Source organism: Dicentrarchus labrax, unplaced genomic scaffold, assembly GCF_905237075.1.
Source record: "Dicentrarchus labrax unplaced genomic scaffold, dlabrax2021, whole genome shotgun sequence".
NCBI classification, from domain to species: domain Eukaryota; kingdom Metazoa; phylum Chordata; class Actinopteri; family Moronidae; genus Dicentrarchus; species Dicentrarchus labrax.
This window is the reverse complement of record NW_026136709.1, coordinates 8,927,284-8,954,849: the sequence shown is the minus strand read 5'-3', so window position 1 is coordinate 8,954,849 and position 27,566 is coordinate 8,927,284. Positions and strand designations below refer to the sequence as shown.

General features: G+C 39.4%; 2 protein-coding genes across 2 annotated transcripts; one reads left to right on the top strand and one right to left on the bottom strand.

The window, feature by feature from the left end:
* Nucleotides 1-233: 233 nt before the first annotated feature.
* Nucleotides 234-12,718, top strand: pck2 (phosphoenolpyruvate carboxykinase 2 (mitochondrial)). The gene is made up of 11 exons (XM_051411497.1): nucleotides 234-716; nucleotides 6,138-6,350; nucleotides 6,493-6,677; nucleotides 7,488-7,558; nucleotides 7,762-7,897; nucleotides 8,148-8,335; nucleotides 9,085-9,247; nucleotides 9,342-9,557; nucleotides 9,991-10,128; nucleotides 10,738-10,833; nucleotides 11,075-12,718. Exons 1-11 carry the CDS (start codon nucleotides 685-687, stop codon nucleotides 11,539-11,541), a joined length of 1,905 nt encoding a protein of 634 aa, XP_051267457.1. The 5' UTR covers nucleotides 234-684; the 3' UTR covers nucleotides 11,542-12,718.
* On the bottom strand, nucleotides 12,651-26,652 carry LOC127369762 (B-cell receptor CD22-like). Its single transcript, XM_051411495.1, has 14 exons — nucleotides 26,502-26,652; nucleotides 26,017-26,098; nucleotides 25,401-25,784; nucleotides 24,322-24,627; nucleotides 23,959-24,219; nucleotides 23,653-23,734; nucleotides 23,494-23,530; nucleotides 17,240-17,321; nucleotides 16,590-16,973; nucleotides 16,001-16,306; nucleotides 15,638-15,898; nucleotides 15,384-15,486; nucleotides 14,971-15,010; nucleotides 12,651-13,480 (listed from the first exon to the last, which is right to left on the bottom strand). Exons 2-14 carry the CDS (start codon nucleotides 26,087-26,089, stop codon nucleotides 13,244-13,246), a joined length of 2,556 nt encoding a protein of 851 aa, XP_051267455.1. The 5' UTR covers nucleotides 26,090-26,098; nucleotides 26,502-26,652; the 3' UTR covers nucleotides 12,651-13,243.
* Nucleotides 26,653-27,566: the final 914 nt, after the last annotated feature.

The following is a 27,566-nucleotide window of genomic DNA, read 5'->3' as shown; positions in this document are numbered from 1 at the left end:
CTGCTTGTTGCACAGTGTGTCCAACAGTGGATGTACAAATAGAAAAATCATGTCTCCTGTAACTTTGGCAAGGTAATGTAAAGGTAGACAGTCACTCTGTCACTCTGTAACCTGAAACCCCTTCCCGACCCCAAATCTGAGTCTTTCTTTTGGGGGGGGGGGGTTTGATGTCACCACCCAGAAGCGGATCTCTTTCCGTACCACCGCTCGTATTTCCGGGTTGCGGCTCCACGCTGGTGGGTTTGGCGCTGTGGTTTGTGTTTGGCGCTGCAGGAACTCTGGAAACTTGCATCAGCCGGGAGGAACCAGCGAGCCTGCCCCCGGGTCGCTCCGTCATTTGGAGAAAGAGAAAAACAATATGGACACAACCTGCGGAACAATTCAAAACTAAATGATAACTGATAGCACTTTAAAGCGCCGGTGACCGTCCCTGAACGCAGCAGCAGAGACAGAGCGGGTTGAGGACACTGTGGTCGGTCAGCTCTCATCAAGGTGGATCTGTGTCAGTGTACACGTTGAGCAAAGTGCAAGGTCCCCTCGGAGCACAGATATGAGCTGCGACCAGCTCTGAGTCCGCCTCTCCTTCACTTTACCTCCTCTGCTAACTTAAATGAGCTTTTTTTTTTTTTACTCTTTTATTTTTTTATAAGCTGGTTTTATTAAATAGTTTTTGCACCGAAGAAGATGTCGTGCCTGTTGCTTGGAGTCGTGCGAAGGTGAGTATTTGTGACTTTCTGTGGGTTTTCTTTGTGGTTTAAATGGAGTTTAAAATGGGCTTGCTATTCATTCAAAACTGGCTATTTAAATGTGTGTTTGCCTGCTTAAGTTACATTTTCTCAAATGAAATTATTATTATTTTTGCCTGTTTTTGAATTTTTTATACTTTATTAGAAACTAATTTACAAACTTTATTGTGGAGAACTTCCTGTCCTTTTGTGTTTGAACTCTTTGGGATAATGTTAGCCACTTTTTCAGAAGCAGAAACATTTTCTTTCAGACACAATGGCCTTACAGCACAAAATGTGACATTCAAATCTACGTTTGCCTGCTTTAATTAAGTTTACTCAATGAATTCCAAATGAATTGAACCTTTATTTCATACAGGTACAGAAAATGTACTCTACTGTACTGTCTATTTAATTTGAACCTCTTTGAGCTAGTGTCCGTCACTCTTTCAGAAGCAGACAGATTTTTAAGGCTTCCAACATGAAATTGTATCCATTTTGACCATTTGTTAACTCTAAAATGAATACATCATTTCAGGAGTTACTAAAATAACAAGTTTAATCTCATTGCTAAATCTTTATTGTATGTCAACTTCTGCGGTGCTTGCTGCCAGAAACTTGTCAGACTTGATCTCAGAGACCGTCTCGAGATCAGATGACATTGAGTGATTGCTTGTTTGTGTCCATAGATATTAAACCACACTTCCACAGTAGTGTGTGTGAGATTATATGTAGTATATATATATATTTTAAAGGGTCGTCTTTCTGCGTCCCCTCTCTTCACCACCTTTTCCTTCCAGGCTTTGTGATGACACCCCATCACACAGGGACGGTGGAGTTAATGTGAGCACTCTGTGGCATTGTGTGTTTGCTTTTATTTTGCTATTAAGGATGCATGTGAGTGACACCATGGTAGGGGCATGGGAGTTGGTGGCAGGGAGGAGGAGGCCTGTGTTCCTGTGCATTTTGTTTGTATTTCTGCTTGAGAGATTGTTAATGTCTGGAGTCATCACTCCTTTATTTGCCTGAATGTCCTGGAGCATGCTCTGTGTGTTTTTTTTTTTCCCCCTGGGTACTCGCTGTACCATGTGTAAGGATAACGTATGCAGCACGTGTGTGTGCATGATCTGAGCAATACTCTTGCGTGTATCTGCTTCATGTGTAGACTCTGCCCCAAAGAGGCTGTTGACCAGGATCTAGTGAAGGGGGAGTGTAGGCGCGTCGGGCTGTGCCGTAATGGGATTGGTTTGCAGATTTGGAGGTGTGTTCGGAGGAAAAGTTGCTCAGCTGGAAGCTACAGGATGGGTTCATCGGGGTTGTCTGTTCCTTGACATTCTTTGTTTTCCCCTCTGGATAAAGTACCGTATGTCAAAATGTACAGAACACCACTGAAAAACACAGAATGCGGTTTCAGAGTTGCCGAGTATTCACATTCAAAAAGGGGTTTCTTGAAAGCTGATGTCTGGGTAAATCTATGCTAAATGTTAAATGCTTGTTAAATGTGGGCATGCTTGTCCTTATCAGGTTTGGGGGATGGGGTGAGGAATGGGGTGGCAGAGACAAAGGAATGAGAGGATGAATGACTGCAGGGGAAATTGGGAACAAAGGTCAGGTCATCAGAGTCTGTTTAGGATTTCCAATATCACAGCTTTTGTGATGCGAAGACGGAGGAACAAAGCTGCTAATCCAATCCTGCTGCTTTGAATGTAGCTTCTCAAGTCACCCAACGCCCGTGCTTCAGCAAGCAAATGAATAATCAACAAGTTAAACTCAGTTTCTGTTCATTCATTTAAAAATCTCCTTTCCCTATCGCATCACACTCACTGTAGATAATATTCAGCACCACCTGAATGGTTATAGTAATTAGTGGCATGACAGGGTGGATGATTGGAAGCATAGGTAGTTGATTTACCATGTGGGGGTGGGGGGACTAAAGTACTGTAGAGCTGATTTAATGAGACTGGTTCATCTAATATCACAGATAACACTGACAAAGTGCCTTATTTGTAATCTTCTGTGGCTAAAGGTCAGTCTAGGGAGCTGTGATACAGTGACACTGTTGTTCTTTAAGGTCCCCTTCAGCTAATCATGCATTTATCTGCTCAGAAAGTCTAAAGATCCACTGAAAACGGACAGTTTCTGACACACGCAATGTTTCTTTTTTTTAAGAAAAAGAGAAATGGGCCAATGAAATGTGTTTGGTGGATGCAGATATGGCCATCCCCTGACTTTTCCTCTCGCGCAACCACAAGGTTCACATTTGTGGTTTTCAGGAGAAACTTTCACTTTGTCTGACTCCAGACCAGTTTGGTTTGTGACCAAAAACCTGCAAAACGAAGTTCCCATCAGCCTCTGTACTTTTTATTTAGTGCTACTTCACTGATGTTAGCATGCTAACATGCAAAAGTAAAATATAAACATTATACCTGTGAGTATGATAACATGCTCATGCTAGCATTTAGCTCAGAACACCACTGTGTCTGACCACAGCCTCACATAGCTGCTAGCATGACTGTCAGCTGTTGTAATTAAAAGAAAAACTCAATCTAAAACTAGACAGATAACGCTGTAGTTCTGTCTTTATTACAAAGGGCTCGGTTCTGGCATTTTCTTATGACAATATTAACTGTAAATTAGTAGTTTTTGTCCAGAAAAATCTTGACGTGGCTCCTTTTTTCAGTATTGTCTGCAGGTATTCAGTTCAGGCTGCATACACCTCAATAACCTCCACAGAAAGGTGGGGTAGTCTGACAGGTGAAACAAACAAAAGTGCCCAAAGCTCCTGCTTATTCAGCTCATTTCTTTGAGCGCAGGGTGATAACTGAGGGCAACTCAAATGAGCATATCATCATTTCTATCCATTCAGATCTTCTCTCATCTGCATTATGGTGTCTGAACAGTGAGAGCATACGCCACCAACTGGAGCCTGTTCATCATTAATTGCTCCCACATCAATGGTTAAACCACTGGCATGGTACAGGTCACCTGTTCAGAGGGAGTTTGGACCGTTTGGACTCTGAAGCCGGCATTTCTCAGCTCTTTGCCCTCTCACCGTCAAGTTACATGTTATCTTCTTTGGCACTGTGAGCCTCTCTGCATGCTTGCGTGCCCTTTGTATGCACCAGATTTACGCGTGTCTCTACGCACACGAGTACTGTAAGTGTGTGTGTGCCACGCACGTATGATGACGCACTCATTGTAGCCAATGGGGAGCAGCGTGCCTTCACTTAGCGGGACAACTGTGTCACTGTCTTGGAAACTACAAACGAGAGGAGGGTGATTTGTATTCCCAGTCAAATTAGCGACTGGTTTCTGACTGGAGGGAGTATGTGTGTCAATTTATGTGTGAAATCTAGACTAATTTGTCTATTTACACACTTCTGGGCTTCTCATTTGAGGATACAGGATTATGAATTTCAAATTTTTCTAAAGAGGTCACCTGCGGTCATCCACACTGTCCAGAAAACAAAGCACATACACACACATCGTCTATTCAATTGTCCGATCACTGCTGGGGACAGACAGGAGATGCATACACACACAGGCTTGTGTTTTAACAGCTTGCATAGCTGCAGCCCTCTCGGTAGCTTGTGTTTGTGACTATCATGCCACTAACAAACAATAGGCCGGCCCCCCGCATGCCTCTCTTTATGTGGAGGAGTCTGTTTGCGGCTCTCAGGTTGCACCGTTGACAGTATATGGGTTGCACTAATAAGTACCCCGGGGGCAACAAAGGCATTATCAATGTCACATGAAAAGCACACGACACCAATTTTGTGCCTTATTTAAACTTGTTTGCACTCCCTCGGGCACTTCCATGACTTCAAAAAACTCCCATCATTATCCATTGGCCAAAAAAATGAATTGGCATCAATGGCAAAGCCTGTAGCTTTATTCTCATTTCCCTTCACATATTTGTAACACTGTGAGGTTTTAGTTATTATTTGTAAAAAAAAACATCAATAAATAAAGACCAGAACAGTCTCCAAGATAATGCAGACAAAAAGTGTCCTAACTGGAGAAATCTGACCGTAGTAAGAGACTGGACTTGTCTGAACCCTCTAAACCAATTTTCTCTACTTGATGATACAATAAGGACACACTCTGCATCATATTCTGGTCAGCGCTGGGTAGGAATGTGAAGATATAATGCGAGACAGTTAAATTGCCATACAAATATGCGTAAATTCAAACTGGTGGGATGAAAAGTGAATTCTGATACTCTTTTTAAACAGCAGAGGGCGCTATCTACTTTTGACTTTGCTTGCTTGACGTCCTACATCACTCGGGTCAGTAGCTTTATCAAAGCGCAAAGATATTCCCCAACTCAGAAAAGAGATAGTTGACAGGGTTATATTTTTAATTTCTAATTTACATTGTTTGGCACAGTTTATACCTCAGAAATTAAACTGATTGTTTCATTTAATAAAGGAATATATTTTGTAGATTTTTGTCTGAGAAATAAAGGAATCATCTTCAGTCATAATTCGTCTTCAATCTCATTTTGTGAAAGCAGCAACAAGGAACTTTCATTTTGTGTTGATTATGGCGGCCCCTGTGGACAAAAGTGGAAATGTTTCCCCCATCTCGTTTAATTGATTTCAAGGGGAATCTGACCGAATCAAACCCAGTGGCAGGCATTAAGAATAACCCGTCTTGTGTGCTTATGTAGGTCATGTAGAGGCATCAGTATTAAATGGAGACTGTTTCATAACCAGTTAGAAACTTAGTGGGCTACGTTTAAAAAAAACTGTCTGTTTGTGTGTATCGAATCACGAGTTGAGTGTATCGTTTCATCCCTAGAGCCGGGTCATTGGTAATGTCAGCATCCCATAAATGATTCAATAAGATCAGACAGAAGTCTGCAGCTGGGATGTTTCTGTTTTCTGACTCATGTTAGATTGTTGAAGTCAGTCTTTAAATTCCATGATGAAGAAGTGAACAGCGCTTATTATAGGCCCCTGTAACATTATGTAGATTATAGATTGCAGGACTGTCAGATAGTTTTTATGTATCCATATTTGGAAAAGAACCTCGAGTAGCAGGTCTTACAGGAAAATACCTTTGCACAGGAATGCACTCTACACAATGGAAATCCAACTTTGTTTGTGGGTTAGGGTTGCCTGCAGTATAGGTGGCAGTCTGGTCTATTTGTGTAGAGTTACACCCATCTCAGCCACAGGATACTGTAAATGTAAATTGCTCACTGCCCTCCAAAAAGAAAATCAAGTTCTCTCTCCAGTTACAACTACGGTACTTCTATATCAGATCACTGACTTTGTGTAATCCTGTTGGCTTATAAGGATGGTTGTATCTGTGAAAGAAATATCACAAAATGACACGGGTTACTGTACATTCAGTCAGTGTCATTTACTCTTGAGTTGCAAGTAAATGGTGACCGTTCTCTTTCAGACATGGTGGTGTTGGGGCGAGTGTTGGAGTTCGCTCCCTGGCCTCCATCCCCTCGCTGCCCCCGGCGGTGGCTGATTTCGTGAAGGGAGCAGTGGACGAGTGTAAGCCCGCTGGTGTGCATGTGGTGACGGGGACGCCGGAGGAAACGGCCAACATTCTGGCAGGTCTGCAGAAGGAAGGGATGGTCAAGAGGCTTCCCAAATATGACAACTGGTAAGGGATTTAAATTTGAAGTCTTGCATACACTCAGAAATACATGCATTCAGTGGCGTATTGTTTTTCTATGTGGTGATTCTCTCTCTTAAGTTCCTCAGTTTTTCCTGCACCATGCTCTGATTCCTGCTCTGTTTTTCAGTTGGTTGGCACGTACAGACCCAAAGGACGTGGCTCGGGTGGAAAGCAAGACTGTGATTGTGACCAAGAACCAGAGGGACACCATCCCCATCCCTGCCGGAGGGGTGAAGAGCCAGCTGGGCAGCTGGATGAGCGAGTCTGACTGGCAGAGAGCCAGAGAGGAGCGTTTCCCCGGCTGCATGTCAGGTACGCTGTTGGATGGAAATGAAATGTTGCCAGGAGATGTGTTTTTTCAACTTCCCTTTGAAACCGTTGAATGGCAATGTTTTAATCTGAACATTAACCAACTATTTTAAAATATAGGAAACAAAATATTAAAATTGTAACTGAACAGCAGGCTAAATAGGCACTGTCCACTGTTTTTGAAAGTTTTGAACCTGTGTGGTCAGAAGAGTGCTTTGTTGTGCCTGTAACCCAACAGTAATGTCACAGTGTCCATGACATGATTTTCAGGGGGTGTTAAGGTACTCCTTTACCAAATGTGTTCTGACTAAAGTGTCTCTATTTTTGCAAATGAACATAGATGTTTTGAACATCAGAAGTCCCAGCTGTAACAATATAGTGATGTATATTTTGTATCATAAAACATGGACAGCTTTATTCACAACTCTTCACATTCACAAAACTCTGTTAAAGGTGCCCTGTGGAGTTGTAAAAGTTTATATTCAGTGTTTCCCACCAAAACACATAGTATGGATCTGTCAGGTCTGACAAAGGCAGTATTTATTTGCATGTTACCACTCTCAACTGTTAATCAGCGCAACAACATAAAACATGACAGAAACTTTTGTCACGTGGCCTGTATCTTTGTGCATGTTACAAATGAAATGAGGACCCGTTTGTAAAAACATTGCTCCTTAGTGTGGTTATATGTCAAAAACTCAACAAGGTACCTTTAAGAAAAGGCCATGATATCTCCAGACATTTGTCAGTAGTTGCCTGTAGTAAAAAGTAAACTGCATTAATGTGTTGTTTATGTGTCTGTGTCCTCTGTAGGTCGGACCATGTATGTGATTCCCTTCAGTATGGGTCCTGTAGGCTCGACTCTGAGTAAATATGGCGTCCAGGTACTGACTGTTCTCTTCTCCTCACTTAACACTCAGAAAATTATGCAATAAAACAATAAAGTAACTATATTTTGTTGCTTTAAATTGCTGTGATTTATTAGTACAGTATATTCTAATAAATTGTTGTAGCACTTTATGGCTATTGCTCGCTGAAGGTTTTAGTTTGTAGATCAGGGGTGATAAAGATGTTGTTCTCCTTCAAGGTGACGGACTCGCCATACGTAGTGGCCAGTATGGGGATCATGACACGAATGGGCACTCCTGTTCTGCAGAAACTTGCTGAAGGAGAAGACTTTGTCCGCTGTCAGCACTCTCTGGGACGACCTTTACCACTTAAAGGTACAAATTCCAAGAGCCCAGAACAAGTTGTCTTAGTGCTTTATATTACTAACTATAAGATACAAATTCTCCCTCTCTGGTCTTGCCACATCTCTCCTTTCTATCCCTCCCCCCATCTCTCCATTGATCTCCCTTCCTGTCATCTCTGGCTCTTTCCTCATCTCCTCCATTATTTTGTCCCTATTCCATTTCACCAACACTCACCAGTCTCATCTCTGTTGTGTCTGGTATCTGTCTGTCTGCTCTGCAGCCCCTCTGGTCAACTCGTGGCCCTGTAACCCAGAAAAGGTGTTGATATCTCACCTGCCAGACCTCAGGCAGATCATGTCCTTCGGCAGTGGCTATGGAGGAAACTCTCTCCTGGGGAAGAAGTGCTTTGCCCTTCGCATCGCCTCCCGCATCGCCAAGGATGAAGGCTGGCTGGCAGAACACATGTTGGTGAGTGAACATTGCTGCCTGCAGCCTGCTCCAGATGCTTGACACATAATTCTCCTTTGTAGACATTTGGAAGATGCTAATTTGTTGTCCCTGACAAAAACACAAAAGGGGATCCGTTACGCTCATTTCCAGCGCTATATATTCTTAGTCTGAGACTGCCCTAGAGTAACTTCCAGTCTGTTAGAAGCAGTTAGCTAATATCTACGAGTAAAGCTATTATTTCTATCAGTAAACTCTGTAAATACGTAAGAGTTGAGGCAAAGAAGCCACAGCACATCAAAGGAAAATCAGGAAATTACTTTCACATACATTTATCTCATTATTTGACCTTTTGGCCTTGTTGGTCTTGATTATTAACATCTGGCAAAGTAAACTGATATATGACAAACTATGGAAAAACTATATAGGTTCCCTTTAAATGTAAATAATATAGAGTGTGTGTATATATATATATATATATATATATATATATATATATATATATATATATATATATATATATATATATATATATATATATATATATATATATATATTATATATATATATATATATTTATATATATATATATATATATTATATATATATATATAATATATATATATATATATATATATATATAAAGTATAACAGTGGTTGTTCTTTCAGAAGTTGGCCATGATGCTCTTTAAGTGCTTTTGAGTGAAAAGCGGTAAAAAAAAAATATAAAAGATTTGTCCTGTTTATTCACCACTCTTTCCTCTCCTCAGATCCTGGGTATCACCAACCCTCAGGGAGTGAAGCGGTACGTAGCCGCGGCCTTCCCCAGTGCCTGTGGTAAAACCAACTTGGCCATGATGAAACCATCCCTGCCAGGCTGGAAGGTTGAGTGTGTGGGTGACGACATTGCCTGGATGAAGTTCGACAGTCAAGGTAAGAGGGAGGAGGATGGCTCACACACATAAAAGCACTTTGTTACTCCATAGGTAGTGTAGTATGAAATCCAACATCCTGTCTGTCTCCGCAGGTAAACTGAGAGCCATCAACCCAGAGAATGGTTTCTTCGGTGTGGCTCCTGGCACCTCAGACAAGACCAACCCGTATGCCATGGCCACCATCGCCAAAAACACAGTGTTCACCAACGTTGGTGAGACCAGCGATGGAGGAGTGTGGTGGGAGGGCCTTGATCCCCCCGCAGCCGGGGTCACACTCACAGACTGGCACGGCAAAACCTGGAAGCAAGGTAACATCTGCCCAGATTGCCCAGGATTTATAAAGACATCAATGTAAAGAGGAGATGATTTGTTTTTACCACTTAGTTTCCGATGAATATTCAGCAGTTTAGCTGATATAATTTCAGCTTGAATAACGCTTCTTTCTTTGCCAATAAAGACATTTCCTCACTAGTTCTGATTATTAACAGGCCCCAGACCAAAACTGACTGCAGCATCAAAAGTAAAAAGTATAAAACTTATATAGAGCAGTGTATATTGCTCTCCCTTCATCATAGGCTTTCTGCTTTCTGAATATATCAAACTGACATATGAGCAGTAAACTGAACAGCCATTGTGTATACAGTGCCATCTAGTGGTATGTCAAAGCAATGTCATTTTTTTTACATTGATATTCAGATGTGTAGATGTTTACAAACACTGTTGTTTCCTCTCTGTAAACAGGAAGCTCCACTCCGTGTGCCCACCCCAATTCCCGCTTCTGCGCCCCGGCGGCTCAGTGTCCAATCATTGACCCCAAATGGGAGAGCGAGGAGGGCGTTCCAATCGACGCCATCATCTTCGGTGGCAGGAGACCAGAAGGTTGGCAGTATTTTCATTAAATACACACCAAGAGTTGTTCTTTAAATAGTTGCAGACATTGTTTGATGAGCACCGCATTTTTATCATTTCACATTTTAAACATTTAGTCTTCTGTGGTGTGACCGACACAGAGGGAAGTAAACTAAACTACCCTCAGTTCATTTATCTTACATTGCAACCAGAAAATGAAGTCTTGAAACATCATGGAAAAGAAGTGAAAATAAGTCTAAGTGGAAATTACTACTACTTACCTTTTTATTTATTGTATGGAAAAATAATGTAAGCAGAAAAAAGAGCAGGTTATTGTCGCTTTTTAATGGGATTGGCCTTTGTTGATGAAATGATAGAAATCTTATTTTCAAAAGATAAAAAAATATAATGTTTTATGTTCTTATTTTTCCTCATAATTTCAGGGTCAGTATAATTTACTAAGTAGGGAAAATATATTTTTGAGCTGTTAAAAAAAAGTCTGAGCTATATTAAAATCATGATTATTATTGTCCTGCACTGTTGGAAGTCTAATTTAGTGTTGAATCAATCTCTCTGATCGTGCTTGTGTCGCCTGTCTTGTTTAACATATGAAACATGATAAAATGTTGATGTTGTCAGGAGTCCCTCTGGTCTATGAGTCTTTCAACTGGCAACATGGAGTCTTTGTTGGAGCCGCCATGAGGTCTGAGGCCACAGCAGCTGCTGAGCATAAAGGTACCAACACACCAAACCTGATTTTCCTCTGGCCTTAATTCCTGTTAACACATTTGTACTGATTTATAGGGTTGATTGACTAGTTTTTAGACATTGTCATCATTTGTAATACATCAGATAGTACTCAGATGTCCTACTGATGAGGTGTTTAAAGATAATGATGATAAGGATGTTACTTGTTCTGTTATTAAGATAATTCTTTATATTTATTTATTACAAAACATTTAATGTTTTCCTTCAGGCAAGGTGATTATGCACGACCCCTTTGCCATGCGACCCTTCTTTGGTTACAACTTTGGCGACTACCTTGGTCACTGGCTGAGCATGGAGAACCGAAAGGCCCCCACTCTTCTCCCCAAGATCTTCCACGTCAACTGGTTCAGAAAGGATGCGACTGGCGCCTTCCTCTGGCCCGGCTTCGGCGAAAACGCCCGCGTCCTGGAGTGGATCTTCAAGCGCTGCGGACGGGAGAGCGAGGACGAGGCGGCCAGGAAGAGCATTATCGGCTGGCTGCCAGAAGATGGCGCCATCAACACTAAAGGTCTGAGCAGCAAGGTGGATATGGGTGCCCTGTTCCATGTGCCTACATCTTTCTGGCAGAAGGAGACGAAGGAGCTGAGAGCCTACTTCACTCAGCAAGTTGGAGCTGATCTGCCGGCTCAGGTGGAGGCTGAGCTGAAGGCTCTGGAGGACAGAGTGCACAATTAAAACCCTACTGACAGGAAGTTCCTCCAGGAACAGGGAGGCAGTCACTGATGACACAGGATTCAGATCATTAGGGTGCAATCAGAGTCACTGGCTGGGTTTACATACACAGAGAATTTAGTGCTGAACCAGGTTAGCTGAGAAGACAGTTTGGTTTTATCAAAGTAAACAAACACTTAGCTTGGATAACCAGGTTGTTGTCACTGTGACATAGAAACACCCCATCCCTATTTGGTTTTCAAACAACATGGCAGTAGCTAGTATGAGACATTACTAGTACTTGCTGCTCTGTCAAAGATGGTTTATGGCAGCTACATTTAGTATGTGCTTATTCAATAATTGCTTGAATAAAAACCTAAGACCAATAGCCAGGCCAGTAGTTAATGTTCTCTGTGCTTGAAAACACAGTCAGTGACTCTTGTCTTTCTCTTTTATGAAGGGGAATCTGTCAGGAATTAAATGTCAGATATGGAATTGACGGAGAAGCTAATAATCTACAATGCAATTTACCTTTTGGACACCACTTCACACTAATGCTGCAACACTGAGGGACTGGTGCTGGGTTGGTGGTAGGAGGGAGGTTTGACTCTCAACATGAAGGTTAGATTTCTGTGAAGTTGTCAAACGTGTCATGTAGATACTGTCACTACCTCCATTCACTCACAAGAGAAAGCATGGTACTAAAGCCCAATCAACATGGCCCAGTAGTGCCTCTGAGATATTTAACAGTACAGTGTCTAGGATGCTGTGTTTACAAGCTGAAGCCCAAAGATCTTTTTTAGGCAAAATTCTGACAAAGAGTAGATCAAGTTTGAACGTTTTTACTCATAGAAAGGTTTTAAGTGAATTTTAGCAGCTCTTTTAATACATTATTGACTGAGTCTGAAAAAATGCCCTTTATGTTAAATTGAACTTGATATTAGAAAATATATTAATCAGATGTACAATAAATACTCAAAACATTGTAGCAGATTTCCAGTGGACCCGAGAATTACTATGCTAGTTCATCTTGTGACTTTCGTTATGTTTGTGATTAAATTGTATGATTTCAGGTGATGTTTACACACAATATGTGAAATGTTGGACCAATAAATGCGAGTGAGATTATTAGGTATTTTTAGAAGTTGTATGCCAACGTTTTTATTACAGTGCAATGAATAAATATCTTCAAATGCAGAAACTCTGTCTTGTGTTCATTTTAGAAGTAATATAGTAAATATGTAAGAAAATGGGATACACAATAGATAAAGCAAATGAGATCAATATGCCTTGTTAAAAATAAAATGTAAAATAAACATAAACATTTCAAAAGTAGATATGATCTTGGACTACACTGGTAATGTGTGTACAGAACTGCTTCTGGTGTCAAGTTCACTAATTCATTCTCATGTCATTAAGATTAGTTCCTATTCAGAGCTTTGAGACTTTTACTTGCACATATCTCACAAGCAGATTACTAACCACACAGTAACAGCTGTATGAGGTCAGTACATAAATCTGAACTATGATAATGTGATTACTGAGAAAACCATCTGAGCTGCAGTGTGTGGAGTTTAATTTATTTAACTGTGAGCAGTAAACATTTTCCTGTCTAGTCTCCACGGACTTTTTCTTCATTAACTGACATAAAACATGTGGTAAAATTACAAAATAAAGGTAGATTATGAATCCAACCCAAGTGTGATCACAAAACAGTACTCATTTATTATTTCTTCACTTGAGCGTAGAGATCCTCTGGACCATCAGCAGTGTGAGTTAATCTGTTTGATGGCTCAGACACTTTGACCTGTGCATACAGCGAATCATGTTGCTGTCCACTGTCCTGCACTGAGTCAGAGGACGGTTCAGGTCTCCTCTTCGAAAAGTCAATCTCTCCATAATGGATGTTTTCTTCACTTGTGCTAACTGGCATTTGAAGAGAAAGCTCTTCACCTCTTTGACTCTGAAAAATGAATCAAATAAGAAATGTTGTGAGCTGGATCCTTCCAGATTAAATCATCACAGATCAATCTAAATTTCACTTTGGCACACAAACATCTGAAAACATCAATCTGAATCCTGACTCAGGTTAAACATTTGTTCTGATGCTGCTGGATTACAGTGCAACCTTAAATATTGTTGAGTATAAAATGGATAGGATTCTTTGGAACAATCCTCACTATGTTCAGGTCTTTTTCTTCCAATTCCAATTCTTGTGTCTCTATTATTCAAACAAAGTAGATGACAACCAGATCCAAATGACTATGGTTCCTGTTGGGTCAAAGGGGACATTTAAACATGAACTTGTTCATTTGGTGTGGTTTAACTGGATATTTATTGTGACGGGTCACTTCCTGTCACCTCATAAGTCACTTTCTGGGACTGTAACCTGAGACAACTTGATGATGCACGATGTCCAGGTGATAAAACTCCTGGCACGCCCACAATATTAATGTTTTATGTACTTTTGGCCAATATGCAAATTTTGGCTAGTTCCACTAGTCTGACACCGCAGTAGACGTCAAGCTGTACTTATAAACAAGTACTTTGTGGTGAAATTGATTTATTCATCAAATTAAGGAATTTGAGAATATTCATTTTGAGTTTACTATTGTTGCTAGCTATTCCAAGCTAAACCTACACTGTATGAAAAAGAAGAATTTGGTTCAGCATTCGAATCAGACGTATTCAATGCAAGCTATTCAAACTGTCTTCATTTGCTGTAAATTAAAGTGCTCCTCCTTTTAATTAAGACACAGCGTGCCACCGGCCCTGTGACACATATATCTTGTACCTGACTGATTCAGCTATGTATTTCAGCCTAAGTAAGAAGCAGAACTTGAGACAGAGCCACAGCGTGCTATCAGCCCTGTGAAAAATTAAAGTTACCTCCCTAGCTGTTACTAACACGTGCTCCAGCCTGTGTAAACTTTAAAGAGCCCATCCCCTGACTGTTACTGCCTTACATGTCAGTTAGTGCATGTGAAATTTGTTGTGCCCACTAGAGCCACTATGGTCTTGTAGCTACCCCTCCTCCACATAAAGCCACTCCCATAGTGTAAGCAAACACATTGTTTGGTTAGATCGCCTATTTTACCAAATTGTCCATGTCCCCTCTAACAGAATCTGTCCGACATTCAGATTTTAGCAAGAGAAGCAAGAATTTCATGGTATGACATTACGAGGTGAAAATAAAATTTGATAAGCTGAGTTCTCTCCATTATATGACAGCTGTGTGCATCTGAAGCCATTAGAGATGAATATGAATTTATAGTAAATTATCTTGTGTGCACAAGATAAAAAATATTTTCTTTTGGGGACTTTACGGGCTCCGTACCTCTCAAACACTGTCTACTGATTGTTGAGACTGATGCTTTCATATATATCAGACACAGTCACTGTAAAATACTTCAAACAAACAGTTCAGTACAATGAAGGTTAGTATTTTCCCACCTGAGTCTGTTGTGGAGTTTGATGTTTCCACTTAAACCACCTGGAAGACATTAGAGAGCTGTCAGAATAATTATACTGTGTTTCAGGTTAAATAGATGATAGAAGTAAGGACTGATGGAAAACAGCATAATTGGATGCATAAAAACATACAGATTAAAATACAATTGGTAGAGATAGGTGATGAAACTAAAGGAGGACAGTAAATCACAGAACAGGTGGTCTGAACAACAACTTTTGTTCTCTTTTGAGAGTTTCAGAGTCAACCACTTTAATCAGTACAAAAATGCAAATGTGAGGAATGTGTTGGTACAGAAATAAACAAAACTGACAGATCACATCCTCATCCATGCTCTCACCAAAACTTCAGGGACAGAGAGTTTATTGTGTCACATCCTTTAATTTGTGATACTTACCAAACACAGAGAGCAGTGCAGATGAGAATGACAACAATGATCCCTGCAACAGCTGAACCCCATTGTAGATGGGTAGCCATCGTTGAAGTCTCTCTTTTAACATCTAGGTCAAGTTTAATTGTATAGAATGAATTCATACATATGCAGAAAAAGTGCAGGGTACTAAAACAAAGAAACTACAATACAGCTGCAAGAAAGAAGATAAACAGAAAAGAAGAAAGTAATTATATAATAAGATTCAGTTTGACATTTACCTGCACTGTTTAAATGAATCCATGATGATGACTGATTACCAAGATCATTCATTGCCACACAGTAATAAACTCCCCCATCTGTCACATTGAAGCTGTAAAACGGTCCTTCAGATACAATCATGGGTCCATCTTTGCTGTTCTTGAACCAGGTGAAACGGCTGACGGGAGGCTTGGCTCTGCTGGAGCAGGTCAGGTTCACCCAGCTACCTGCTGACACCAAACCTGATGGACTGATGGACACTGAGGTGTCTTTAGGAGCATCTGAGGAAAATGTGAGATTAACTTTATTCATTAAAAATCAGCTGATATCCCATGAATCATCATGTGCTGACAGGATCCAATAACAAACTCTGGTTGTCTTACATGAAACACTGAGAGTCTTTCTCTCCTCTGCTGTCTTGTTATCTTTTCCTTCATTCACAGGATATCTGACAGAACAGGTGATGTTGTATCCATCATGTTGGTCTGACAGAGTGATGCTCTCCTGGATTTTAGTTGTGAAGGTTCCATCTGTGTTTTCCTCTATTTTGTTGTGAGAGTCTTGTTGGAGATTCCAGGTGAGTTTAGGAGGGGAGTGTGGACAGGGAGTGAAAGCTGAGCAGGTTATAGTGACAGACTGCTTCTCCTTCAGATCACCTGAGATCTCAATTCTGAGGCTCGGAGGAGAATCTAAAGGTTTAAATCAAACAGATGAAGCTGATACTTCTGTAATGAAACCGCATAAAGAGTATAAATAACAGTTTGTTCTGCTTTACACTGTCCCAGAATTTGACCATTTAAATGTCAAACTGTAACAATAGACTCAGTGTTTAATCAGAATTTAAATTCATGGTAAAGTGAAAAACATCCAAATTGATAAAGTGTGCTGTTTAGACCAAACCTGTAACTGATTTCACTTTTTATTCTAAACAATAACATTATAGACTGACTGAAAGAAACAAAGCTCTCTTACCTTTAACTGTTATTTGAAGAGGATCACAAACAGCTGTTGCTCTGAAAGGCCAGTTCATGATTCTGAAGTAGTATGTGTCTGTATAACTTGTGATTAAACTGGAAAACAGAGTGGTGCAGTTTTTCTGACTCAGGTTTCCAGTAATATTCATTGGATACGTGTTAACTGTCTTACTACTGTTGACAATCACATTTTTTGGAAAATCCCAAATATTTGAGTCAGTTTTAATCCACACTCCAAAGGTTTCTCTGCTGCTGTCAAAATCTTGTTCTGGGTCAGCTCTAAAGTTACATGGGATTTGCAAACAAGATCCACTCAGTGCTTCCATTTTCTTTGGTGCAGTAATGAAGAGGTTTGACTTCTGAGGACAATCAGCCAAAGCACCTGTAAAATCAGACTCATGATGAACAAAATGTGGGGAAAAATCAGCATGAAGAGAAAGTTCATGATAAACAAATCAGCAGTGTGTTGCATGCTGGTCTTTTCCCTGTCCTGTTAACAATTTCTATATAAAACATTTCACTTTGCAGACATGAACAGTTGGAAAAAGTAACTCTATCTGCACTGGTCTTTCTGCTTTGTTTCTAAATGAAGTCCAAACTGTAAATGATTAACGTCTCCAAATAAAAGTGACTGAACAAACAGCTCACCTGAAAGAAAGAAGACACTCAGTAACATGTTGGCTGTCACCATATTCACAGACAGGACTGCAATCACACTCATCACCTGGATCTGAAAAAAGTTACTCTTCAATATTTGAATCAAAGCATCTTTTAAACAAATCCTTCATGTTGTTTTAAAGCAACCTCAGATTCACACATTCAAACCAGGAACTTGCCATGTCCAACCAGATGTTACTGTGTTATAAGTAGTGATGAATAATATCTGCAGAGTTGCTCTGAAAACAGTTTCAATATAAAATCAGAATGATCCAGTCTGAGTTTATGATATTATAGTTCAAATAAAATGTTGCTGAAGAAACTTCTCATTTCTTTGAGGATCATTTCTGCTAAAACAAAACCCAACAAATAAAATATATCATGTCTTTTTCAGTGGAGTTCATGAAAAGCAGCAAAATAAAAACTCTCTGGGTTAAAAAGTTCAAACATAAAAAGCAGTAACATTTGACCTTACCAAACGAGCCTGCAGATAAACCGGAGAAACAATTAGTTTTAAAATCAGACAATCTGTGAATTTCAGCAGAACTGCAACAGACCCAGTAACAGTCTTCCCTGCTAAGCTGCTGTAACATAAAAGCAAACAGACTTCTTGTTTCAAACTAGATATCACACGATTAAAATACTGCAGCAATAAAAGAAGGCTTCACCCTTCCTGTTTGCACACTGTGAGTGTGGAAGTCAGCTTTTGTTGCATCTTAACCTTATTAGGGCGAAAAAAGACTTGTTCATTATGTATTCTTAAATAAAAGGAAGTCTTGTTTTAGTACATATTACTGTACTAGATACTGTACATGTAATTAAGATTAGGTGAACAGTATACATAAAATGTACTGAAGGATTCCCCAGGAGGAAGAGCTGGAACATGTGAAGAGCGATGTCTACCCTGCTGTAGACCTGCTGCCACTGCGACTCAGTCCTGGATAAACAGCAGGAAATGGATGGATACTAACAGACAGAGCTGGTAAAGCTGATTTTGCAAGTTTCAATCAGAGATAATATTTGAAGAAGGTGTGAGTTGTGAACTTCACAAGGAAAGTGTTCCACATCAAAGAATCCTTATTCAAGACACAGACAATAAACACCATTCTGGAGCACATGATGAAGACATTTTGTTGCAGAGAGCTGTGTGGCTACAGTCACTATGATCATCCTGCAGAAGCACAGAAGCACCAAAAAAAAAAACACTGTTCAAAAGAAAGAAAAAAGGCTGTTATCTTAATGGTGATTAAAGATTGAATTATGAGATGTTTGTGAGCTAAAGAGGATATCTGATGAACCTTGTGCATAATGACTCAACAAATTCTTAATTGTTAACACCCAAAGATTATTTCATACATGTTGGTACCACAGAGTTTTTGCTGACTTCATCACTGCTGCTCTGTAATAACAAGCTGATGAGAGAAGTGAGTGACTAATATACTTTGTTCACTTTAAATACTCAATTAAAACACTTTTTAATAACATTACACATATCCAACTACAACAAGTCTTCATCCTTTCTATTCACACCCTGTGAGCGAGAAGCTTTTGTTGTAGCTTAGGGTGGAAATCATTTATTTATTTTTATTTATTTTAAGTGTTTTCTATAATTATTAACTTTACATAACACACTAGTGTTGTGATGTATTGACTACAAACCCATGTCTTATTTTTTCTGCAGTATATTTTATTTTATTTTGCAATTGTTTCAGTTGTAAAACAACAACAATGGATTGTAAGGAGGACAGTCAAAGGCGACAAAGATTTAGATGATCCTGCTGAGTTTCTTCTTGTTAAGTGTTTAAAGCAACAGACAGAGCTGGTGAGGGTCCTGCTGGGTCAGGTGAGGAATCTGTTGTCATTTTCTATTTGGATTGCATATATATAGGTGACTAGAAACATTTTTACATTTTAGCATACATAGAACTACAGTAATACTTTAATCCATGCATTTACTGACACTGAAATTACCTTAAAGAAATTGTTCCCTTAATTGGCACTTCTTTACTGGATATGATTAATCTTTCTTTATTATCAGGATATGTACCACAGTCCTTTAAAGTAGCTGTAATTAAACCCCTTCTTAAAAAGCCCACTCTTGACCCAGGGGTTTTAGCCAACTATAGACCGATTTCTAACCTCCCCTTCCTCTCTAAGATTCTGGAGAAAGTAGTTGCCAAAGAGTTGTGTGACTTTCTACATAACAATAGTTTATTTGAGGATTTTCAGTCAGGATTTAGAGTTCATCATAGCACAGAGAAAGCTCTGGTTAAAGTTAATAATGACCTTCTGATTGCTTCTGACAATGGACTTGTCTCTGTACTTGTATTATTAGATCTTAGTGCTGCATTTGACACCATTGACCATAATATTCTTTTACAGAGACTTGAGCGTCAAATTGGCATTAAAGGAACCGCACTAAGCTGGTTTAACTCATATTTATCAGATCGCTCGCAGTTTGTACATGTTAACGATGAATCTTCAATAAATACTACAGTTAGTCATGGAGTTCCACAAGGTTCTGTACTCGGACCAATACTATTTACTCTATATATGCTCCCTTTAGGCAACATTATTAGGAATCACTCCATTAACTTTCACTGTTATGCAGATGATACGCAGTTATATCTATCAATCAAGCCCGATGAAATTAATCAATTATCTAAATTACAAAAATGTCTTAAGGACATAAAATCCTGGATGACCTGCAATTTTCTGATGTTAAACTCAGAAAAAAAATGAAATTCTTGTTCTTGGCCCCAAAAACCTTAGAGACTCACTGTCTAAAGATATAGTTACTCTAGATAGCATTAACTTGGCCTCTAGCACCACTGTCAGGAATCTTGGAGTTATCTTTGATCAGGATTTGTCATTTAACTCCCACATAAAGCAGACCTCTAGGACTGCCTTCTTTCATTTACGTAATATTATAAAAATTAGACACATACTATCACAGACAGATGCAGAAAAACTAATCCATGCATTTGTTACTTCAAGGCTGGATTACTGCAACTCTTTATTATCAGGTTGCCCCAATAAGTCCATTAAAAGGCTCCAATTAATTCAGAACGCTGCAGCACGAGTACTGACAGGAACTAGAAAAAGAGATCACATTTCTCCTGTACTAGCTTCTCTGCATTGGCTCCCTGTAAAATGTAGAATAGAATTCAAAATCCTCCTCCTCACCTATAAAGCGCTTCATGGTCAGGCCCCTTCATATCTTAAAAAGCTCATAGTACCCTATTACCCCTCTAGAACACTACGTTCTCTGAATGCTGGGCTACTTGTGGTTCCTATAGTCTCTAAAAGTAGAACAGGAGCCAGAGCCTTCAGTTACCAAGCTCCTCTCCTGTGGAATCAGCTTCCAGTTGTGGTTCAGGAGGCAGACACCCTCACCACATTCAAGAGTAGGCTAAAGACATTCCTCTTTGATAAAGCTTATAGTTAGGGCTGGATCAGGTGAGTCCTGAACCATCCCTTAGTTATGCTGCTATAGGCCTAGACTATCGGGGGATTTCCCATGGTGCACTGAGCTCCTCCCTTCCTCTCTCTTTCTGCACTCATTCATGTCCCATTAATGCATGTTACTAACTTCACTTCTTCCCCGGAGTTCTTGTGCTTCCTCATCTCGCAGGTTCTTGTCGATCCTGGTGGAGCCTCCTGCCATGGTCCTGCTAGATTGCCATTGCCAATACTGTTGTTGCTGTGCACCTGTCTGTCTGTCTTTCGCTCTCTCTCTCTCTCTGCCTCTCTCTCTCTCTCTCTCTCTCTCTCTCTCTCTCTCTCTCTCTCTCACACACCCCAACTGGTCGAGACAGATGACCACACACCTAGAGCCGGAGGATCTGTCCTAGGTTTCTGCCTTTTAACAGGCAGCTTTTCCTTGCCCTTGTCGCCAAGTGCTTGCTCATGGTGGTACTGTTGGGTCTCTGTAATTAATGTTTTAAAGAGTTCGGTCTAGACCTGCTCTATTTGAAAAGTGTCCTGAGATAACTTCTGTTATGAATTGGCGCTATACAAATAAAATTGAATTGAATTGAATTCCTCTGTAAACTTAAAGCTCCCTCCATGTTCTCAGCGCTTTGTACATGGCATCTTACACCACTTCTCTTTTACCCACTTTAACTCATCAACCACACACTGACAAACCTTATGCTTTTAAAACTTATTTCATTTAAAGAAATATCTTCAGCACTGAAACACTATGGAGTACTGTGAGATGATGACAAGTCAACTTGATACCACAGGGTACATTTGATGTGTCTTTAAATAAATGTGATATTCTCTTGAAGGACTTGTACCACACTGTTGACTGTGTTTGTAATGTTTGAACTGTGTGCCTCTGTCAGAACTTGATTTAATAGATAACAGCTGAACTGTATTCAGGAATTAAAGGTCCAGTGTGGAAGATTTTGTGGCATCTAGCAGTGTAGTTGCAGATTGCAACTCACTCGCTTCACCCTCCCTTTTCCCATCCTGGCTGTGACTGTTAGTCTTATTAGTTCCATGTAACTCATACTATTGATTTTACAGCCCTAACTTTACTGTTTTGGTTCACTCTCACAGCTTTCATCAGCCTCATTTTCAGATGCAGAAGTAAAAGTCAAAGTAAAAAGCTCTAAGATTCACTGTTCACTACCTGCTCAGCACCAAACTGTAGGCAGATACAGGTCGAGACAGCTGTCATGGCCATGGCTGTACCCTTGCCTTTTCCTTGTGTTTTTCTTGTGTTTCCCCCTCCCCTGTGTCTCCTATCTGTGTGTTGTGGGCGTGGGGAAACCCACGCCCACAACAGCTGCCTTCCAGCTCTGCTCCACACAGTATATATGCAATGAAACCATCAACTCTCTCAGTCTACGCACCTACCTCCAGTCAACACAACAGTATATCTACTCCGGTTCTCTAGCTACTCAGTGCCTGATCGGCAGTCTACAACAGGGAAGTTTACATCTACCTGCCTGCCAGCCACCATTTGAAAGCCATTTCCTCAACCCTCCCCTCATCATCACCATCTTCATCATCTTCACCTTTTGGAATAAAACATACTAAACGTCACCATGAATCTGAATCTGTGTCTTGTATTTGGGTCCACATCTTTATCCAACATGACAACAGCTGGTGATCACAGTGGAGCATTTAGCATCGTAAAGAACCAGAGAGTTTTAGAGACTTTCACTGTGATAGATGGACCACTCATGACTTAAAGTAGAAAAAGACATTCTCAGGACACTCTTTCAAATAGAGCAGGTCTAGACCGAACTCCTTATAGCATTATTTACAGAGACCCAACAGTTTCCACCATGAGCAAGCACTCACTCAGAGACTCAGTGCCAGAAGGTCATATTTTATTAAAGTCATTCCTGCAGCACAGAGAAACTTCTTGTGTTACAAACAGCACTGTTTGATCTACATTAACAATCTTCCAACTATTAAAAATCAAACCTGAAAGTTAATAATTATTAATACTTATTTAAATGTTTACAATTACAGTCAGACTTAGAGACAGAAATAAATACAACAGCTAACATATTTTATCTGAAATATAACAATTGACTATAGCTGTCATATAGATTCAGTGGAGTAAAAAGGACTGTTTTTGTTCTTGTCCTGAAAACTCTGAACCCTCAAAAAGACCTTTGAAGTCATAATGTGTAAGTGTCAGTTCTCAAAGGTAAACTGCACTTCAGGGGACTCCAACCACCACATTTTGACCCAGAAATACTGAGGACATGACCTCTGTATCCTCTGTGGTAGCTACGGCCCTGGCTATAGTTACTAGTTACTTTGCAGATAGATTTTACATACAGAACATATGATCATTAATATGATTTATAGTTACATTTAACCAAGCAGACGTAATACTGTTGAATATTTAAGAATTAGAGGAGTAAGAAATATATTACATTAATGGTGAGCAGTGAGTTTAATGCAGCTGGAAGAGAAATGCCAGCAGCTCCTTGAGCTTGTTTTGGTAAATCGAAGCCTAATATAAAGTGAGATGAACTCTCCTTAATGAAATTTGGCCCATTGCATTCTGGTCTACAATCACTGCTGTTTATGGAGACATGGATATCTAAACATCATTGTCTCTGAAGGATTTCTTCTGTATGACTGTTGAACATTAATCTGCAAAGACGCCTACAAAGAAACCTTTGCTCTTTTATAACTGGAGCTTTTTCTCTGTTTTCTTCAAAGATAATTTCTTGTTGAAAGAATAATGTACCTGTCCTCATCTAGTAGCTTACCTTCACTGGTTTGTTGCAGCATCTTGATCTAAGCCACCTGAAAGAAAAGGAGATGAATGAATAAACATGAATAAAAGTTAAACATGAACTTCAAACATTTCAAAGAGACCAATAAGTCTTTATCTGCAAATGATCATATTATAGAAAAGTTATTCTCACCACTCAAAGATGATGATTGTACTGCAGAGCATTACGATTCCCAGGATCTTCACGTAGACAAAAACCCCAAACTCTGGATTAACTGTAACAAGACAGCATGGTCAACTTCTCCTTAATGGAAAACATTACAGCTCTAAAACATCCTGAACATGAATTCCTTCTGTTAACCTCAAGTATGTAGACTGATTCATAAAATGTATTTGTACAGCATACTTTCGTACAAATGCAATAAATGTTTTGTGTTTGTTTGGTTTGTGTTGTATGAAAACAGGAAAGTAAAATAATGAGATTCGGTTCTACATTTACCTGCACTGTTCATATAAATCCATGATGACCCCTGATTACCGAGATCATTTGTGACCACACAGTAATAAACTCCTCCATCTGTCACATTGAAGCTGTAAAACGGTCCTTCAGATACAATCATGGGTCCATCTTTGCTGTTCTTGAACCAGGTGAAGCGGCTGACGGGAGGCTTGGCTCTGCTGGAGCAGGTCAGGTTCACCCAGCTACCTGCTGACACCAAACCTGATGGACTGACGGACACTGAGGTGTTTTTAGGAGCATCTGAGGAAAATGTGAGATTAACTTTATTCATTAAGAATCAGCTGATATCCCATGAATCATCATGTGCTGACAGGATCCAATAACAAACTCTGGTTGTCTTACATGAAACACTGAGAGTCTTTCTCTCCTCTGCTGTCTTGTTATCTTTTCCTTCATTCACAGGATATCTGACAGAACAGGTGATGTTGTATCCATCATGTTGGTCTGACAGAGTGATGCTCTCCTGGATTTTAGTTGTGAAGGTTCCATCTGTGTTTTCCTCTATTTGGTTGTGAGAGTCTTGTTGGAGATTCCAGGTGAGTTTAGGAGGGGAGTGTGGACAGGGAGTGAAAGCTGAGCAGGTTATAGTGACAGACTGCTTCTCCTTCAGATCACCTGAGATCTCAATTCTGGGTCTCGGAGGAGAATCTGTGGTTTAAATCAAACATATTTACACTGAAAGTAGATTACAAATTTCAGAAGTGTATTGCATTCACTTGAAAATGTATTTTTATGGTTGGTTTTCGGATTTTAAATCTTTTTATTTTTTTTTTTCGGACAAATTTTCTTTCTGAGTTTAGAGAGCATTTGAAACAATCGACGCATTAATTTCTTTATTGAGAGCTTGATTTAACGGAAACAAACATTACCGGCTTGTTTAGTTCAATCAAGTTTTACTTTGATCTGGGTTTAAGACACAGATGGTCCTGTCTTTAAGTCATATAGATGGTATTATCATTAGTTTTTCGACTCTTGTTGAAGATGGGGCATGTATGTGCGGGCAGGAGTCACCATAGGTCCATGGGAGTCAATTGTAGGTTGGAGGTTCTCACGGGAGTTCGAAGTATCTCGATAATTCAGAAAAAAACATCCAAAAAACAAATCAAAAAATGAATTACTCAGGAAAACCTGAGTTGTTTTTTTTCAAGTAAATGCAATTCGCTTCCTTAAAAAATGACATAACACCTACATAAATTATTAACAAAAGTTTTTTTCTACTTTTCACTGTCCCAGAATTTTACCATTTATAATGTCAAACTGTAACAATAGACTCAGTGTTTAATCAGAATTTAAATTCATGGTAAAGTGAAAAACCTCCAAATTGATAAAGTGTGCTGTTTAGACCAAAACTGTGACTGATTTCACTTTTTATTCTAAACAATAACATGATAGACTGACTGAAAGAAACAAAGCTCTCTTACCTTTAACTGTTATTTGAAGAGGATCACATTCAGCTTTTGCTCTGAATCGTTTAGTCTCAATTCTGAAGTAGTATGTGTCTGTATAATTTGTGATTAAACTGGAAAACAGAGTGGTGCAGTTTTTCTGACTCAGGTTTCCAGGAATATTCATTGGATACGTGTTAACTTTGTTACTACTGTTGAAAATCACATTGTTTGGATTGAGGCCAAATCTGTAGTCAGTTTTAATCCACACTCCAAAGGTTTCTCTGCTGCTTTTAAAATCTTGTTCTGATTTAGCACTAAAGTTACATGGGATTTGCAAACAAGATCCACTCAGTGCTTCCATCTTCTTTGGTGTAGTGATGAAGAGGCCGACTGGATTAGGACAATCAGCCAAAGCACCTGTAAAATCAGACTCATGATGAACAAAATGTGGAAAAAATCTGCATGAAGAGAAAGTTCTTTTCCCTGTCCTGTTAACAATTTCTATATAAAACATTTCATTGCAGTCAGGACATGAACAGTTGGAAAAAGTAACTCTATCTGCACTGGTCTTTCTGCTTTGTTTGTAAATGAAGTCCAAACTGTAAATGATTAACGTCTCCAAATAAAAGTGACTGAACAAACAGCTCACCTGAAAGAAAGAAGACACTCAGTAACATGATGGCTGTCACCATATTCACAGACAGGACTGCAATCACACTCATCACCTGGATCTGAAAAAAAGTTACTCTTCAATATTTGAATCAAAGCATCTTTTAAACAAATCCTTCATGTTGTTTTAAAGCAACCTCAGATTCACACATTCAAACCAGGAACTTGCCATGTCCAACCAGATGTTACTGTGTTATAAGTAGTGATGAATAATATCTGCAGAGTTGCTCTGAAAACAGTTTCAATATAAAATCAGAATGATCCAGTCTGAGTTTATGATATTATAGTTCAAATAAAATGTTGCTGCAGAAACTTCTCATTTCTTTGAGGATTATTTCTGCTAAAACAAAACCCAACAAATAAAATATATCATGTCTTTTTCAGTGGAGTTCATGAAAAGCAACAAAATAAAAACTCTCTGGGTTAAAAAGTTCAAACATGAAAAGCAGTAACATTTGACCTTACCAAACGAGCCTGCAGATAAACCGGAGAAACAATTAGTTTTAAAATCAGACAATCTGTGAATTTCAGCAGAACTGCAACAGACCCAGTAACAGTCTTCCCTGCTAAGCCGCTGTAACATAAAAGCAAAGAGACTTCTTGTTTCAAACTAGATATCACACGATTAAAATACTGCAGCAATACAAGAAGTCTTTGCTCTTCCTGTTCGCACCCTGTGAGTGAGGAAGTCAGCTTTTGTTGCATCTTAACCTTATTAGGGTGAAAAAGACTTCATCATTATTTATTTTTAAATATTGTTTTTATCACATGACTCACTGAGAGCCTGTATGAGTGATTTTCTTTTATTACATATTACATTAATCACAATAGTGACATATTAAGAAATTTAAAAATATAAACGTCAGGTACTGTACAAATGTTGTTAAGATTTAGTTGAACAGTAGATATAAAATGTGGACATGTAATGTACAGCAGGTGGTTTATTACGAGTAGTTTAGTTCTTGTGGAACCCTTTTGTAATTACAAAGGAGGAGAACGCCTCATGAACGAGGACTTTTAAAATGTTATTGGGAAGAGGGACGTCTGTACTACCCTGCTATAGACCTGCTGCCACAAGTACAGAAACAGCAAAACAACTTCCCCTGTTTACTTATATTTCACTGCTTTTCATCAGCGCTCTGTTCACAACTTCATCAGTTTACTTCCCATCACTTCTCTCTGGTCCTCTCACTCTGGTTTATCAGCCACACACAGAAAATAATTATATTTCATATATAGACTCACAGATATGTTACACTGTTTTGGGTGAGTAGAAACATTACATGTCTAAGTCATCTCTTTTGACATTTTTTATTTTTATGATACATAGAACTACAGTAATACTTTAATTTATGTATTTTCTGACACTAAAAATGACCAACGTCCTTCCTTTTCAGCACATCTTCCACCACTTCTCTTTTACCCACTTTAACTCATCAACCACACACTGACAAACCTTATGCTTTCAACACGTATTTCATCACATTAACAGAAACATGTTCAGCATTGAAACATCATCGAGTACTGTGA